The sequence below is a fragment of the Lithobates pipiens genome, unplaced genomic scaffold, assembly GCF_037356315.1.
Source record: "Lithobates pipiens isolate NorthernLeopardFrog02 unplaced genomic scaffold, aLitPip1_a1.2 Scaffold_30, whole genome shotgun sequence".
Taxonomy (NCBI): domain Eukaryota; kingdom Metazoa; phylum Chordata; class Amphibia; order Anura; family Ranidae; genus Lithobates; species Lithobates pipiens.
Genome location: NW_027507791.1, coordinates 139,638,837 through 139,656,615, shown reverse-complemented (window position 1 = coordinate 139,656,615; position 17,779 = coordinate 139,638,837). Strand labels below are relative to the sequence as shown.

Below are 17,779 nucleotides of genomic sequence, written 5' to 3'. Positions count from 1 at the left end.
ATGGGCGTCCTCTGCCTTGACTTACCTGGGCACGAAAATCCCAACTGACTGGTCTCGCATCTATGACTATAAAACTTTCCCCCATTGTTGATAAAGATCAGGACACTGCTAGACACATGGCATAAGGGGCTACACTCATGGTTTGGGAGATGCAATCTACTAAAAATGAGTGTGCTGCCCAAACTGTTATACCTCTTTCAGACTCTCCCGATCAGAATACCTCTCATATATTTTAAACAGATGCAGTCTCTGTTCGTCCAATTTGTCTGGGCATACAAGAGGCCACGCATACCACGTGCCCAACTTTCTGCTCCAAAACGATATGGGGGACTGGCGCTCCCCGATGTTAGGAGATACTACCAAGCAATACACTTAGGCAGAGTCGTGGACTGGGGACGACATCAAGAATTGAAATTGTGGGTACAGATAGAACAACAGCAGGTAAACATTCCCCTGCGATCTGCACTGTGGTGTGGTGGCTCCCTCCCCCCGGAGATAAAATCGCATCCTTTGATAGGGAACACTCTGATGCAATGTCTTCAGGCGACACTTCCGAACTCCATGACTACCAAAACATCTCCATTGACCTTGATTCTGGGTAACCACCGGTTCCCCCCTGGGAATTCGCTTACACGCTTTAGGACGCTGAGGGATTCAGACTGTGTTACAGCTGCACGATTTGTGCGGCAAGGTAGGTGGCCTTTGTTAACGGAGCTAACCGACCCCGCGGGCTCATTCCAACTCTCCTTCTGGGACGCAGTACAGATACACCATTTCCTTCAAAGCATCCCAAATCCCCAGTCTTACACACGACCGCTGACCTCATACGAGGAATTCCTCACGGGCACGGAACCAATTTCTTGGGTCCTCTCTAAAATGTACTCGACACTGAATACACCAACCCACCCACCGAGCCTAGCGTGCTTGGACAAGTGGGAGGCAGAGCTTCAATGCACCTTTACTGCAGTCCAGAAACAAAATATAATTGACAACTCTCTTAAAACGTCGATGTGCACTAAAATTCAAGAGACCAATTATAAAATCATGACACGGTGGTATCTTACACCGAGTCGCCTGCACGCCATCTTCCCAGACACGTCGGCACATTGCTGGCGATGCCATGAGGAAAGGGGGTCCATGCTACATATGTTTTGGTCCTGCCCTAAGTTGACACCTTTCTGGACTGCGGTACGCACGGTGTCTCAAAAATTTACGGACCTGCTGATTCCCAATGACCCGGCGTTCTTTCTACTCCATGTATCCACCCTGCCCCCCAGAAAATATAAGAGATCTATACTGAGACATTTGACTAACGCTGCCAAGTCCTGTATCCCCCTACTTTGGAAGCAGGACTGTCCTCCGACTGTAGCTATGTGGTTGAAGAGGGTAGAAGACATGAAAAAAATGGAGGACTTGGTGCTGACGGCACAACACAGACAGGACATCTATAGGAAAACCTGGTCTCTCTGGAATATGTTCATACTTTCCGATGAAGGAAAGTCCCTGCTTGCGCCTTGAGTTGTTGTGATTATACAGACGCTAGGCAGCATACGGAGGTGCCGTCCCCATGGACATGTACCTCCGCCGCACGCCTCCCACTGTCCCTCCGTACCCCCCCCCCCCTTCTCTCCCGATCCTCCCCCTTTTCCTCTGCATCTTACCTTTCTTTCTTCTTTCATTCTTTTCTGGTAGCGTTATGTCGACCTATATTGTTTAGACCTTGGATATACCAACGAACTGAGCCTCGGGAGTATATAGACCCGGGTTATATTTTCTTTCTTGTGCTGTTGAAATACACACTGTATTTTGTATCCTATCGAGATGTGTGACTTGGAGGCTGCGACCTCCATTCTTATGCTACCACTGTATGTTAAACGGGCCCTTGCCCCATTGTTGAAAACTAATAAAATATATATTTGAAAAAAAAAAAAAAAAAAAAAAAAATGGTGATTGCGTTTGCTTTTTTTTTTTTTTGGTAATCGAAAAAGTTACTTTGGTAGTCAGCTAGAGGTACAGTGGGAGGGTTAATCAAAGTATATGTGAACCCTCACTTTGTAAAACAATCTACTCCATTTAAAATCAAAGGCAAAACATTGTATATACTGTACATATAAAAGACATTTTATATATGCTTTTTCCTGACGCTGTGTATAATATTTACAATCACCGCTGTGTGTGTGTGTGCGTCCTCAAAAAAGGACCAATCTCCAGTGCACACCACCTCAAAGATGAATGTAAAGCTGTGATCAGCTTTCACTCTCCAATGGTAATCCTACAGTCTGCAGAGTGGTCCTCTGTGTGGGTAATCAGCGTTTGTATTGCCGTCAGACAAACCTCCCTTCCCTCTCTCATAAGTGCTCAATCTCGCTATTAATTCTGTGGGTTATAGACATGAAACACACACAAGTGCCATAGTGTACTCTGTTTGCATGTTTATTAAAAGCCCCTAAATCAAATCCGCTTACAAAAGGTAAAAACTTTAAAACAGCATGTCTCAAATAATCACTTCATTCACCGCAAATCTACACTCACGATGCTTCACAAATTCAGCTCCTCCCCTCTAATCGTGTGTTGGCATCTCACTGGCCTTTATCAGTAGAATTCACCACAGCCTTTCACTAGGAAGCTTAGTGTGCTGCGGTTTCTCCTTCCCTAGCTCGTATACAGTGGAGAACAGAAGGAGTGTGATCACTTATAAAATACTTTTTTTTTTTTTAATCTCTATGTACAAATGTTTAATTTCTATTTCAAATGAATGAATGGGTGGTTCTACAAGGTGAGTGTTTACAATCACTTCAACTCTATAACAGAAGTAATTTTAGAAAAAAAAAATACTTGCTAGTACAATTAAAAACAGTTTCTATTTATTCCACAGCTTTACATAATATGGAACAATACTTTGGTATTAAAGCAAGGGGTATGTAGAAATTTATAGCAAAAATGAAAGCATCTCAAGAAGAAAACAAAAAGAAATATACAATTTTTTTTTTTAACATTTCAGCAGCATTTAAATAGTTCCGGTATAATATTATACATTTGACAGACTTCAACACGGGAGTAATAATGCAGCCATGTTCATTGCTAGCACATTAACATATTGACTGCCAGAATTGCCAAATCACTGTATTCAAAAATCAATGTGTTAAATCTGGGTTTCTATATATCTAGGTCTTTAGTCACCACATCCAAGAATTGTTATAGTCATTACCATCATGTTTTCTAAGAAAGGCAAAATCAGACTTTACCTTTTGGAATAAATATGGACTGCAAGGGTAAATTAAAGTAGAGCTTTGAAGCCAAATGAAATCAAAGAACAGAAATGTAATATATTGTAGCTAACCAAAACTCAGATTTGGTGGCTAAATTCATTTTTTCTTCACCCGATTTTGTCAGTAACACACTTCCTGCCATAGGGTGACAACGCTTACTTATGGTTCTAGATCTATGGCAGATCTTCACCGACTAGGACAGGAAGCGTGCAGAACTCTCCCCCCTCTAAAAAGGAAGGAGCAAATAAGACATTATGGTTTCGGTTTACATACAACTAGGAGGGTGTGGCTTCAAAAGCATAACTAAAAAGTGAAGAAATGGCACAAAGTCTCCATTTTATAAATCTTCAAAGTCTAAGAATAAAAAAATAAAAAAGTTATTACTCGAATAGAGACTTTACAGGTCTCTAAGAAAAGGTGTGGGCATATAAGGCATCTCTTGTGCAAATCCAACTCCTATATTTGCTTATATATATTCGATTTCCAGCTGTCCTTGTCCTGCCTTTATGTCACAGAAAAGTCATTTTGCAAGAGCTCAGTGAGGATACAACATGCCTGAACGCAGACAGTCCAGCTGCAGGAAAAGATCTGAAAATAACCTTGTCCCAGCTAGTTTAAAAAAACTTTTCAAAATCTAAAAACACACATTCTTTTCAGCTCCTCTCACCTGACACCCCATTCAAGATATGCAATACAAACTTAAAATACTGTTCTTGTGACATACAGTTTGCCAGACACAACACCTGTCTGAAATTCTGAATTTTAGAAAATTTGCGTCTCAGACTCCGTTCACTTCGATGGATAGCCAAGTTACAGCATGACAGGCTAATGGATGAGCTTCCCATTATATCAAGGGCTGCTTCTATACACATGTATGGGTACTGCTCTGGAAAATTCTGAAGATTTTGTGCAGTCCTGGACAGGCTACACAGTGAGTGTCAGAGGAGTAGGGTTGTAGGCAAGTATTGTCTGTAATAAGTGTGCTGGGAGAGGGATCTAAAAAAGGATAAGGACATTAAGGGGTTGATTTACTAAAGGCAAATCCATTTTACACTACAAGTGCACTGAAAGTGTACTAGTTGTAGATCACTGTAGATCTGAGGTGAAGTTCTGCTGATTTTATCATGCAATCATGTGCAAGCAAAAATGCAGATTTTTTCCTTGCATGTCCCCATTAGATCTACAAGGACTGCACGTCTAAGTGCACTTGTAGTGCAAAGCAGAGTTACTTTTAGTAAATAAACCCCCTAAATGCATCATTAACTTTTAATGAAACCTATTAAGGTGGCTCTGAAAGAATCAAAGAACATTAACTTTGAGCTAGGAACTTAACATCTGACTTTGGTCTAGAATTCAATGACCTAAACTATAAATATACAGGTAAAGCAGGTAAACACTAAAGGGATACATTCACTAAAACTGGAGTGTTCAAATTCTGGTGCAGCTATGCACGGTAGCCAATCCGCTTTTAATTTAAGCTTGTTCAATTAGCTTGGAAAAACAAAACAAAAAAAACTGGAAGCGGATTTGTCTCAGAGCTGCACCAGATTTTGCACTCTCCAGTTTTAGTAAATGGTAAATCAACCAGTAAGGGCCTGAATTTTGAAACAAATAGTAAAGCAAGAGAAGAGTTAATGTTTCCAAAGATTACAAATGCTGGTTCTCAAACATCGGCATTTGATTACCAAACTTACATTGAACTTGGCCAATCAGATTTAACCAAATCGCTCAAGTTACAAGACAAGGAAACTTTTCAGTATAAGACACCAAAATCTTCATGTGTATTAAAAAACATTTAAACAATACATTTTCATCAAAATTATATATATCTACAGTATATTTAAAAACTAAATAAAAAAGGGAAAAAAAAAAAAGGGGAAAAAAAAAAAAAATGGGAGGACTCCCGTCAACCAGAAAATCCACTTTATATACAAGTTAGTCTTTTTGTAAATGCTGCCAAACCCACATTGGCTACTGGCTATGTGCATCTAAATCTTGTTTGTGTTAGAGCACAACATGGAGTGTTGAAGTCTATAACCCAAGTTAGATCTCATTGGGAGGAACACAGACCACTCACACAGGTTTGGTGGTGCGGTTATATACAAGGTGCTCTGTGTCTTCAGTAGTGGGGATGGCAGTGCTGTTCACAGGAGGCTGCCGCCTGTTACTACTACTTTTTTTCTTCTTCAGATAACAGTATCCAATGACAGCCAAGACAACCAGAATACAGATTCCCAGAAACACTGCAATGGCCACTTCAGCAGAGCCTGAGAATAAAAACACACAGCAAAATATATTAGTCCGCTGTCCACTTGGCATAGAATGCTGTACATTTAGACACTTCAAATGCATTGCTTTAAAATAGACTGCCATACCATTTTATAGAGTTAATCAATCAGTCTCTAAAGCCAGGTTCACACTGGTGCGACAACCGCCCCGACTTAGAGAGCACAAGTTGCATGGCATGTAAAAATCAATGTTTCCCTATGAGAGCAGTCTTAACTTGTCTGACTTTTAAAAAGGTTTCTGCACTACTTTGGTCCGACTTGGGTCAGATTTCAGCCCACTGAATTTAATTGTAGTTGCATCCAAGTCAGATTAGCATCGCAACTGATCCAACTTGCGCTCAGAGGCATGTTAGTAATGTTAAATGTATTAGAAAATAAATAAAAATCAGCGTGGGGTCCCCCCCCCCAATCCATACCAGGCCAGTGTAGTGAGAAAAAAAAAAAAGTCAGTCCTTTATTAAAAATGAATAATGCCCCCTAGGGTAGCTCCAACAGCAATCACAATGTCTTCCCCTGCCGACAAAGCAAATGCTCCTCCTCAAACACTGGCTCCCACCATTCTGTCAGCACCGGTGTCCGACGGTTCTTATGGGGCGTGGCTATCAAGTGACATCAACCGGGAGACCCTGCCCCCTTGTGACATCACTGGGCATGATGGGTCCAGGTCTGGCATGGATATGAAGTGGGGGGCCCCCACAATTTTTTTTTTGTTTGGTTTTGTTTCCCCTCAAATTCGGATCAAAATCTGATTCCGTTCATTAAAGTTGCATGAAAGTCTGATCCATGTCGGACCGAAGTTGCAGGGCGAACTCTGATCAACAGTCACACCAGTGACCTAAGCCTAGACATTTTGGGTGTGGTCTGTTTAATTGGTTTACGGAGTTTTGAAGTGGCAGCCTTGGGGCCAGACAATAGTGCTGGGATTGATGTGGACTGGCCTTCCTAGGTAAATCTATTTTTGGATGAATTGTGGGCTTAACCACTTCAGTGCTAGAGAATTTTATTCATTTTTTGTACACATGTAAAAATCTGCATTTTTTGGCCATAAAATTACCTAAAGCCCCCAGATCATTATATATTTTCTGAAAGCAGAGGCCCTTTTTTGTAATGAATTTTTTTATGCTACAGTATACATCTGTGCATGTTTATGAAAAAAACTCAAATTTTAGTGCACACAAACTCAATAATTGTGGTAAAATATAAAAGTTGAGGTTGCGTCAAGTAAATAGATTCCAATATGCCAAGTCCTAAAATTGTGTGCTCCCATGATAAATAATAATAAAAATGTAAATGTGTCTTATTTCTCCACCACTGTGAATGCATTTGAACATGTTTTTATTCATATTTTAAAAAAATCTACACTTATCAATGGTGCCTTGGTTTTCGCTTTTTTTTTTTTTTTTTTTTTACCTGTAATCACTGTTCAGCTGATAATTTTCCACCCGGCTCACTCAATATTTGAATAGACTTTATTTGCATAGCCATAGCAAGGAATGCACAAAAGATACATAGTGCAGAATAAGGTACTTGTAAACCTCACCTGAACCACCTTCTTCTTGAGCACTCTTGTCTCCCATTCTTGTATCAAAAATATCTTGCTCTAGAAATAAAAAAAAAAACAAATTGTGTTGAATTAGTGTTTGTATATATGAAGCGAAGTGACCAGCTCTCTTGTAAATCATAGACATCACATAAAACCCACCGCACATTGAGGAATGACAAGCCGGATAAAGGATACCAGCACCACGGAGTGGCGAGAGCCTCCAGGCAGCTGTGGTTTCTTATGTCTACCTCCCACTCTGTCAGTGTGTACTGCACAGACTGCCTGAGTGAATCTTGCGGTCAATATAGCAATAGTGTTTGGTCATTCTATAAGAGCGTCGTCTACATCTACAAGTTGGTTGTGTGTCAGTCCATACTTTTGAAGCAAACTTCAACCTAGCCACCCTTCAGCTAAATAGCTGGCATGGAGTGATCTGATATGCTGTCACTGTTAGCCCATCAAAGGACCAGCTATGGACTCACTTACACCTTTGACTGCATACTTACTATAGGAGACCACACAGGAAACCAGATGAGGTATTAAGTGGGACTGAGGTCAATTCATGCATGACCTGGGGCAGAACTCTAAGTATTTACCTTATTCGGCTGAAAACATCCATTTGGATATACTCCACATCAGTGGTAAATCCAACATGAATCCCTAAGGGGGAAAACTCTGGACTGTCTTGAGACACTACCTCAGTGTATTTGGAATTAACACCAGGCTGCAGCCTACAACTTGATTTACCTCAGTGCACTGCTATATACATTTTAAAAGTGATGCGACCTGACACAACCTATTAGTAGCAGCAGCAAGCCTCCATCCCGGATATATGTTCAATATTCAAAACAGGGGAAATGGGACTTTAAATGAGGCGTGTTAATAAATAAATATTTTTTATTCAGCAAGTACAAACCATATCACAAAAAGTGTCTAAGATATAGGACACAAATTTACTTTGCAAAATGACTGTATATTTAAAGAAATGTACCAAAGTACAATACAACATCATTAGCAATACAGATGTGTAGACATACTCATCCATTCATAAAACCAATAAACATTAGCAATTGCTCATAGTAAGTCGAAATGATCTGGGCATCAGTTGGATATATACTCGACGCACGTTTCATGGCTCTTGCCAATCATCAGGAGTACAAATGCTCTGAAATTAGATCAAGCGTATCTATAAATATGGGATAACCTTTAAACGGAGAACCATCTCTCAAGAAAAGGGGGGGCTATAACTTACTGTCCGGCCCAAAGGTGATGCCAAACGTCTGTCCAGGAGATACAGAGGACAGGGATATCGATCTCCCCCGGGGCTGAGGTGAGGAATCGCACCCAAAACGAGGATAGCAGCTGTGTAAAGCCCAGGTGACCATGATAGTATATGATGTGTGCTTACCAGGCCGTACTATTCTGCAGAAATATAGAGATAAAACCTATTGAGATTATTTGCCATTGATGGAACAAATCCATACTTGTAGGTAAATAAAATAAATGAATAATATGCAATTAATGCAATCATTTTAAATGTAATAATTAAACTACAGTAAGAGAAAGTATGCAGTATGTACCCACTATGGGTCACCATAAAACAAGGTGAAATGGTCAGATGGCTAACACAGACAGTGTTAGCTAGCTGACCATTTCACCTTGTTCATCCACACAAGCAGGATTCCAGGCATATCTGCAGCCATAGAATCATACACAAGGTAACTGAGATTTACTTACATTCTTCAGATCACCTTTATATGGGGGGTCCGATTTATGGTGACCCATAGTGGGTACATACTGCATACTTTCTCTTACTGTAGTTTAATTATTACATTTAAAATGATTGCATTAATTGCATATTATTCATTTATTTTATTTACCTACAAGTATGGATTTGTTCCATCAATGGCAAATAATCTCAATAGGTTTTATCTCTATATTTTTGCAGAATAGTACGGCCTGGTAAGCACACATCATATACTATCATGGTCACCTGGGCTTTACACAGCTGCTATCCTCGTTTTGGGTGCGATTCCTCACCTCAGCCCCGGGGGAGATCGATATCCCTGTCCTCTGTATCTCCTGGACAGACGTTTGGCATCACCTTTGGGCCGGACAGTAAGTTATAGCCCCCCCTTTTCTTGAGAGATGGTTCTCCGTTTAAAGGTTACCCCATATTTATAGATACGCTTGATCTAATTTCAGAGCATTTGTACTCCTGATGATTGGCAAGAGCCATGAAACGTGCGTCGAGTATATATCCAACTGATGCCCAGATCATTTCGACTTACTATGAGCAATTGCTAATGTTTATTGGTTTTATGAATGGATGAGTATGTCTACACATCTGTATTGCTAATGATGTTGTATTGTACTTTGCAAAATGACTGTATATCTAAACAAATGTACCAAAGTAAATTGTGTCCTATATCTTAGTTTGTCACTTTTTGTGATATGGTTTGTACTTAATATATTTTTTATTGAGCAACACGCCTCATTTAAAGTCCCATTTCCCCTGTTTTGAATATTGCACTGCTATATACAGTTTTCTTCCCGAAGTGCATCAGGCTTAGAGCCGTGTTTCCAAAGGATTGTATTAAGCTGTAAGGGAGTCAGAAGTGCCAGTAGCTTACAATTAGCCCTGTATGGGGACAAGTATTGCTCAGCATTCTGTGACCCCCCCTACCCAGACCTCTCAGGTATAGATACCAGGAAGTATTCAGAGGAAATTGTAGTATGTTTGCATGTGTGAGTGGCACCATGAAAGTGGTCCAAGCGGATGTCACCCCATCCCCTGCAGTACGGCATGTTTCTCTGGCCAACCATTTTCACCAGCAGTCCCGAGAAACACATTCCGATGCTGTGGCCGGCTGGTCACAGAAGCAGACAGAGACCAGTCATGACATCACTTCCGGTCTAGGGCTGAAGTAAACAGTTTTGGATCTTTTGCTTTTAAGAAAGGTAAAAGGTGAGATTTGGAGTCTTTTTGACCCCAGATCTCTCCATAAATCGGACCCGTCATCTTTTTATTACAAGGGATGTGCACATTCCTTGTAATAGAAATAAAAGTTATATAAAAAAAAAAATAAAGTGACAGTGTAAAAACAAATGTAAGGATTGAGAACACCTCTCATAGAAAAAAAAGCGGTCTTTGCGGGCACATCCGGAGGCAATGAATATACAAAAATTGTCTATTACAAAATAGATTAAGAAAAAAAAAAAACATTAGAACACCACCCTAATATTTGTCAACAGATACCCAATATAGCAAACATGAAGGTTGAATCCTTGCATTAATTGAAAATTCGTGGATTTAGATATACAGCTGTGCTCATAAAGTTTACATACCCTGGCAGAATTTGATTTCTTGGCCCTTTTTCAGAAATAATGAATGATGAAACATTTTTCACTCATGGTTAGGGTTTGGCTAAAGCCATTTATTATCAAAAGTGTTTACCCTTTAGAAATCATAATTACAACAGAAGGGGAGCGTGGTCGCAGCATGCAGGAGAGTGGACATGTGTGAGCTGAGCTGCGTATGATCCGTTCCTTCCTACCGCAATTGCAGCAGCCCAGACCAGCCTCAACATACGCTCCAGCTCACTGCCGCGGCTGGCAGTGGATACCAGCCGCGGGACTCGCAATCCAAGATGGCGCCTTGCGAGTGTTCTCAAGCCTCACATGCAGCGTCTCCCATTCCCTCACCGTGGCTACAGTCCACCTCACCTCCTCCCCCCCTCTCCACCGGGCTCTCCAGGGTCATGGACCCCAGGGAAACCCAGGAGGGCTGTAGTCAGGTGTCACACGCGGGATCCCCCCCCCCCGCTTACATCAAGGAGGTCACCCCCGCCACATCCATCTTCCTCTCAGGACCCCCTACTGCACCTCTGGAGAACATGAACATTACAGAGGCCATAGGGGATGAGGATCTTTGGTCCCCTATTCTTGCCCTCCACACCAAGCGGATCTAGAGGGCTTTGTTACCTGGATGGAAGGGGCCCCTCAGACAAAAACATCAAGACTTTACAGGCTGACACAGCCCACATTGGGGGGAGGGGGGGGGGGGGAGATTGGAGATGCTAGAGGCTTCAGTGGAAGACATCACTCCCACACTACCATGCCAGGGGGGTCCGCCACGTGGACTTTGATGGAGCTAAACTGTCCCCGTTTCAAGATCTCTCCTGGCATACCCTGATGCAGCACAGAGCCCTTACACCCGTGCTGGAAGTCCTGCAAAAGGCCCATTTGGTTTACCACTTGGGAGTCCCCTTCAGCCTTTCCATCACAAAAAATGGCCACCATGCGAAACAAGACTGATCTGCCCTATTCCCCCTCTTGCCTTGATCTACCTACAGGGGGACATCTTGGATTGGCGCACACCCACAGAGACTTCAACATTGGCTCATCCAGCGACATGGCAGCTCTCGACCTCTCCCTCGAGACATTTCTGGATTCTGAGTTGCAGAAGAATTGTCAAAGGATCAGCGGGAAACGATAGTTGAACTGTATAAAACAAGAAAAATGGATATAAAAACATATCCAAGGAATTGAGAATGCCAGTCAGCAGTGTTAAACTAACCAAGAAGTGGAAAATGAGGGGGTTCTGTTGAAACCAAACCACAGTCAGGTAGACCAACTAAAAATTTCAGCCACAACTGCCAGGAAAATTGTTCGGGATGCAAAGAAAAACCCACAGAACAACATCAGGTGAAATAGAGGGCTCTCTGAAAACTGAAAAAAAGATGCACAATGAAGCACTTAAAGATGGGCTGCATGGTCGAGTCGCCTGAAAAAAGTAATTACTATGCAAATGCCACAAAGTATCCCGCTTACAATACGCCAAACAGCACAGAGACAAGCTTCAAACCTTCTGGCACAAAGTCATTTGGAGTGATGAGACCAAAACTGAGCTTTCAAGGAGTCAACAAAGTCTATGACGCAAAGTACGGAGGTGGAGCGCTGAGGTTTTGGGGATGTGTGCGCTACAAAAGGCACAGGAAATGTGGTCACAATTGATGGCAAGGGGGGCGTGGCTTGGCAATTGTGCTGTGAGGCTGCTTGTACAGGAGCTCCGTGCAGTGTTCGGGTGGAGAGCCTTCCTCAGTGTACGGATCCTGCTGAGTTTACATGTCTGCAGCAGACAGAGCCTCAGGGACCCCCGCTGTGTACAGAGGCAAGGACATTTTGGTATACTTCTTGAGTAATTTGGCGACTCCGTCCCAGACACCAGATCCCAAGATGGTGCCGCCATGCACCAACACCGCCGGCACAGTCACACAAAAGAAAAATGGGCAAGGGGATACCCAGTGCAGTACAGGAGGTACAGCAACCCGCCGATCAACAGAATTCTCCGATCCCTTCGCCAGACATCCCGGGGGCAGACTTTACACTGCCCTCACAAGTAGTCGATATGCAGGGTCAGCCATCCGCAGATGCATGGAGGGACATCTCTCTCCTCCCCACTAAGCAGGGCATTGTGGAGTCGGCAGCATCTAAGTACCCTCCAGAGAGATACATGAGCTTAAAACAAAGAATTGCATATCACGCACCCTCTCCTTTTTCAAAGTCCAAGGGCGTCAGTATTCTGATCGCAAAGTTGGTCCCATGGACCCTCGAGGAATGTTTAGACTCACAGGGCTGGTACTTGCCCTTGAGAAGGAAAATTAGAAATACCACAATGACCCAAGTAAATGTGCATTTTCTGAACTCAGATCACCTTACATTCCTGAGGTCTTGAATTCCAACTATATTGAATTTCCGGGAGGGTATCTTCCTGTTAGGCGGGGATTTCAACTACACACAAGAGCCCCTACTTGATGTCTCAAGAAGGGTGTCACACCTCTCCTTCTCTTACCTCAAAAAACTAAAAGCCGAGTTGCTTGGTCTGAACTTGTTTGATCCACAGAGGGTTATGCACCCAGAAGATAAGGACTTATACCTATTTTTCTTCTGTGCATCAGACATATTCCAGGATGGACTTTTCTGACTCAAAAGGACTTACCCATTGTTGCTTCCTCCCAGATTGATTCCATATCTTTCTCACCATGCACCTATCCAGGTGACACTGAATTGGCATGCGAACCCTGCTCCACCCCCCCCCCCGACTTTGAAACTCAATGAATCCGTTGCAAATCCCCCAAGTGCGCAGAGAGGTAGAGAAGACCCTCACAAGCGACTTCTCTGAAAATGCCGACCCATCGTTGAGTCCAATGATATGGGAGGTGCATAAATATGTGGTTCGGAGTGAGTTGATAAGGATTGGGGCTCTAAAGAAAATGGGAAAGAGCTAAGCAATTTGAGTTGCCGATTTCTCAGGTGTGCTCCCTCGAGCTACTACACAGATTCCCTGACGGAAGCTCATCTTATGGCCCGACTGAAGGCCAGAGGGGAGCTGAAAGACTTGCTCTATCATAAGACAGCTCAAAGCTTAGCCTGAACGACACTCCCTATTTGAATTTTCAAATAAACCGGGCGTGATGCTAGCTAGATCCCTACATGGCCCAAGGAAGCGGACCTTCATCCCATACATCACATCTAGACAGGGAACCATAGTACATACCTCCAAGGGTGCAGCGGACAAATTTTGTGCTTACTATTGGAATTTATATAACCTGCATCCTGAAGAATCCACTGAGGCCTTAGCAGCCAAGGAGTCCGAAATTACGACTGAGGAATTTCAGGTAGCTTTAGCGCAAACAAAACCACGGAAGGCTCCGGGACCCGATTAATTCACTTTAACATATTATCATTCCTTTGCGACCTCCCTGACACCACGTTTCTTGGCCGCTTAGTGTGAAAACTACCGTCCAATTGCATTCTTGAACATAGATTTAAAACTTTTCAAAAATACTGTCAAACTGACTCATACCGCATATACAAAAATTCATTCATTTAGATCAGGTGTGTTTTGTGCCAATGACAGAGGCAAGGGACAACACCTTTGGGTTCTTAAGCTAATCCACGTGGTTCACCCGACTGGAAGGCCCTTTCTCTTGCTCTCAACTGATGCAGAAAAGGCCTTTGACAGGGTGGCCTGGCACTTTATGCGGACCACCCTGGATCACATTGGACTTGGCCCCAATATGCTCAGTTGGATTTTATCTCTACACCATCGGCAGCACGGGTAAACGAGTGGCACTCCGATTTTTTCCCAATAGAAAATGGGACGAGACAGGGTTGTCTGAATTTATTTTTTTATTTTGACCCTTGAACCATTTTTGTGCTACATAAGGGGCAACTCAAATATCTCGGGGGTGCAGAAGCCCTCGGGACACCATAAAAAATTGCAGCCTACGCCGACAACTTGATCTTTTTTGTATCCAACCCGCGTGTTTCGCTTCCCAATATTCTAGTAGCCCTAAGGTTATATGGAGAACTGTCAAATTTTAAAGTCAATTTTGCAAAGTCCGCAGTGCTAAATATAACGGTCCCTGATGCGGAGGTCCACAGTATGTGGTAGTCTTTCACGTTTCATTGGGCAGATAAATCAATACGATACCTGGGTAGCGACATTACACCGGACTTGGCGCATTTGTATACCTTCAACCATACACCCCTGCTACACAGACTGAAAGCTGACCTGTGCAACTGGCACTCCCTGACCTTGACTTGGTTCGGGCGGTACAACGCTTTGAAAATGACAGCCCTACCGAGGATTTTATACATATTCCAAGCCATGCCGATTCGGGTTGATGTTTTTCAAACAGCTCTGGGCTATAGTTAGAGACTTCATTTGGGCACTTAAGTCACCTAGGACAAAAAATGCAAACATTATCTAGACCAAAAGAGAAAGGAGGCATAGGACTCCCAGATTTCCTCAAATATTATAGGGCAGCGCATCGGTCAAGGATCGTGGACTGGCATTGCAATAAGTAATTCAAACAATGGGTAGACATGGAGATTGAGGATGCCTCCATTCCTCTTGTGAACTCTCCGTGGTTCACTTCTCCTCCAGTGGACATAAGGAATCATCCTCTGATTGGGGCCACCCTCATGGTAGATAGGTCATCCTTTCACAATACAGTTCTTTCACTGCTGCCCTCCCCTATGACACCTGTAATAGGCAACCCAGATTTTATTCCGGGCCTCACCAGCAGAAGGTTGAGACAATTGAACATAGCGGGGAGATGTCTGATGGATGTTTGGCCGCGGGGTGACCTTCCCCCGCTGTCAACCATTTCTAGCCTCACAGACCCACCATTAGATAGTTTCAGCACTTTTTGCGGTCTTTACAGAAGACCTCATATACTCCATGAGACCTCACTCCCTTTGAATCATTGTGCAGGACGGGGGTACCTTTACGACATACACTTTACCAGCTATACAATTGCCTGACCATCCAGATAGAGGAGCCGATCCTGACGTTTGTTCGACAATGGAAAAAGGACTTAGGGACTCAGCTTTCACCACAGCAAGTGGATAATGTGCTAACTTTGGCACATAAGTCCTCCATTGCGAACCAATACCAGGAGATCAGATACAATTTTTTTTTTTTTTTTGTATCCCGATGGTATAGGGTTCCCTACATACTCCATAAGATGGACAGTGCTATTTCAGATAAGTGTTGGAGGTGCAATACAGTAGTTGGCACCATTGTCCACATTTTCTGGGCATACCTGGTTCCGAGATTGTTTTGGGAGGAGGCAACGACTAACATTAAAAGCTTAACGGCAGTAGAATTGAACAGTAACCTGGCAGCGTGCCTTTTACACCTGATGGAGAGAGGCCCACCCGGAAATACAAAAAGACCCTGACAATGCAGCTCCCCAATGTAGCAAGGGCATGTATTCCCGCACTGTGGAAGCAGCCTCAACCACCAACCAGGGTCCTGTGGTATTCCAAGTCAATTTTATCCTCCGCATGGAGGAACTGACCGCTACTTTCCATAATACCGAGGAACATTTGTATCTCCAGTGGAGGCCCTGGAGATAGTTCACCGGCACAAATGCATATCTGCAGAAGATGGCTAAATCTAAAATTTTAAGTGAATTAAGTAACCACCATTTTGAATCCTATACTGTGACATATGTCTGCAAACTGCATGGGAAGTAGGATTCTGCCTACCCCCGCCCCCTCCCCCTTTCCTTCATCCGCCCTTTCTTTCCTCCTCCCCCTTTCTAAACTACACTTTGACAACTTTTTTGGCTACATTATAAATTCATGTGACTGAGAAACACAAGGATTTTGCAATTTTAAGAGTTTATGTTCTGGTCAGTATGGTCAATGCTCAGGGAGGCATTGCAGGCCTCCTGGTTTCTATATCCATAAATATTACTGTATAGGTAAAGCAATTTTTCATCTGTCAACATTTTTTGTCTTTAAAATTGGTCATATCTGTTACTTCAGGGAATATGTCAACGAATGTATGCGTGTCCAAGACAATGAGGTGACTTATTGTATGTCATGGAACTTTGCCTTACATAATAAAAAGGAATAAAAAATAAAATTAATATTATTAATAATAAATAAAAATAATAGACGGCAAGATTAACGCAGTAGGTTATCAAAAATACCGGAAGAACATTTGCATTCATCAGCCAGGAAGCTGCGCATGGGATGTTCTTGGACATTCCAACATGACAATCATCCAAAACAGAGGCCAAGTCAACCCTTCATTGGCTACAGCAGAATAAAGAATAAAGTGAAGGTTCTGGAGTGGCCATCTCAGTCTCCTGACTTCCATATCACTGAGCCACTGAGGAGATCTCAAAACATGCAGTTCATGCAAGACATCCCAAGAATTTACAGGAACTGGCTTTTTGCCAAGAGGAATGGGAAGCTTTACCATCCAAGATAAAGAGCCTCATCCACAAATACCACAAAAGACTGCCATTGGATGTTAAAGGGGGCAATACACAGTATGTAAACATTTGTTCAGGGTGATTTGACTAGTTTCTGTTGTGATTTTTTATTTTTTTTTAAATCCTAAAGTGTAAATACAGTTGACTAATAAATGGCTTCAGCCATACACTAACCGAGAGTGAAAGAAAAGTTTGTGTTATTCATATTCTCTGAAAAATGGCCAAGAAAATCAAATTCTGCCAGGGTATGTAAACTTAGGAGCACAACTGTAGATATCTGTATAGTAAAATAGGATTCAACAAATCATCCATGCTTGCTTATCAACGCGCTTCTTCAGGACACTGGGTAGGTGCTGATGGACCATCCATCACAATATAAGGGGACACCACACATCACAGACTAAGACTCAGACAATCTTGCCGGGGACACGGTTAAGCTGTTAAGGATGGTCAATATAGCTGTATGATCTCCCAATTTGGTGGAGAATAGTGAAGCATATACAGCCTCCACAAGACCACGATGAATCCAGCAAGTATTCGTTATATGCACAGGTTAGAGCACACAGATGGAAATTAGAGGGACCGCCCAATTCCAATTACTAATCAAAAATCTATATCAGGAGTATAGTGTGTTATATATTCATCAGTCAGCATGAGTTAGCGCTCAATTGGTGAAAAGGCCTTACAACAGGATAGAACGTATGCCTCGTTTTAGGGGTTTTGCTGGTAGAGCCTAGCCCATATGCCCTCAATAGGGTGAAATTACCTTCCCCCCCCCCCAAAGTCTGAATAGCACAGGTGTCCCCACAGCATATCTGCAGATTATCTAAGGAACAAAGTCTTTTGTAGGGGCTTTACCAACGCCTGGTTATAAGTACC

At 42.7% G+C, this 17,779-nt stretch overlaps 1 protein-coding gene across 2 annotated transcripts in view; it reads right to left on the bottom strand.

Moving 5' to 3' along the window:
• Window positions 1-2,847: 2,847 nt before the first annotated feature.
• SPINT1 (serine peptidase inhibitor, Kunitz type 1) overlaps window positions 2,848-17,779 on the bottom strand; it is a 101,119-nt gene continuing 86,187 nt past the window's right edge. For both annotated transcript variants that reach the window (XM_077464913.1, XM_077464912.1), the window contains 2 exons: window positions 7,098-7,157; window positions 2,848-5,536 (listed from right to left, as the gene is read on the bottom strand). In XM_077464913.1, coding sequence (XP_077321039.1) covers window positions 5,343-5,536; window positions 7,098-7,157 — 254 coding nt within the window. In that variant the 3' untranslated portion in view covers window positions 2,848-5,342. The remainder of the gene's footprint in view (window positions 5,537-7,097; window positions 7,158-17,779) is intronic.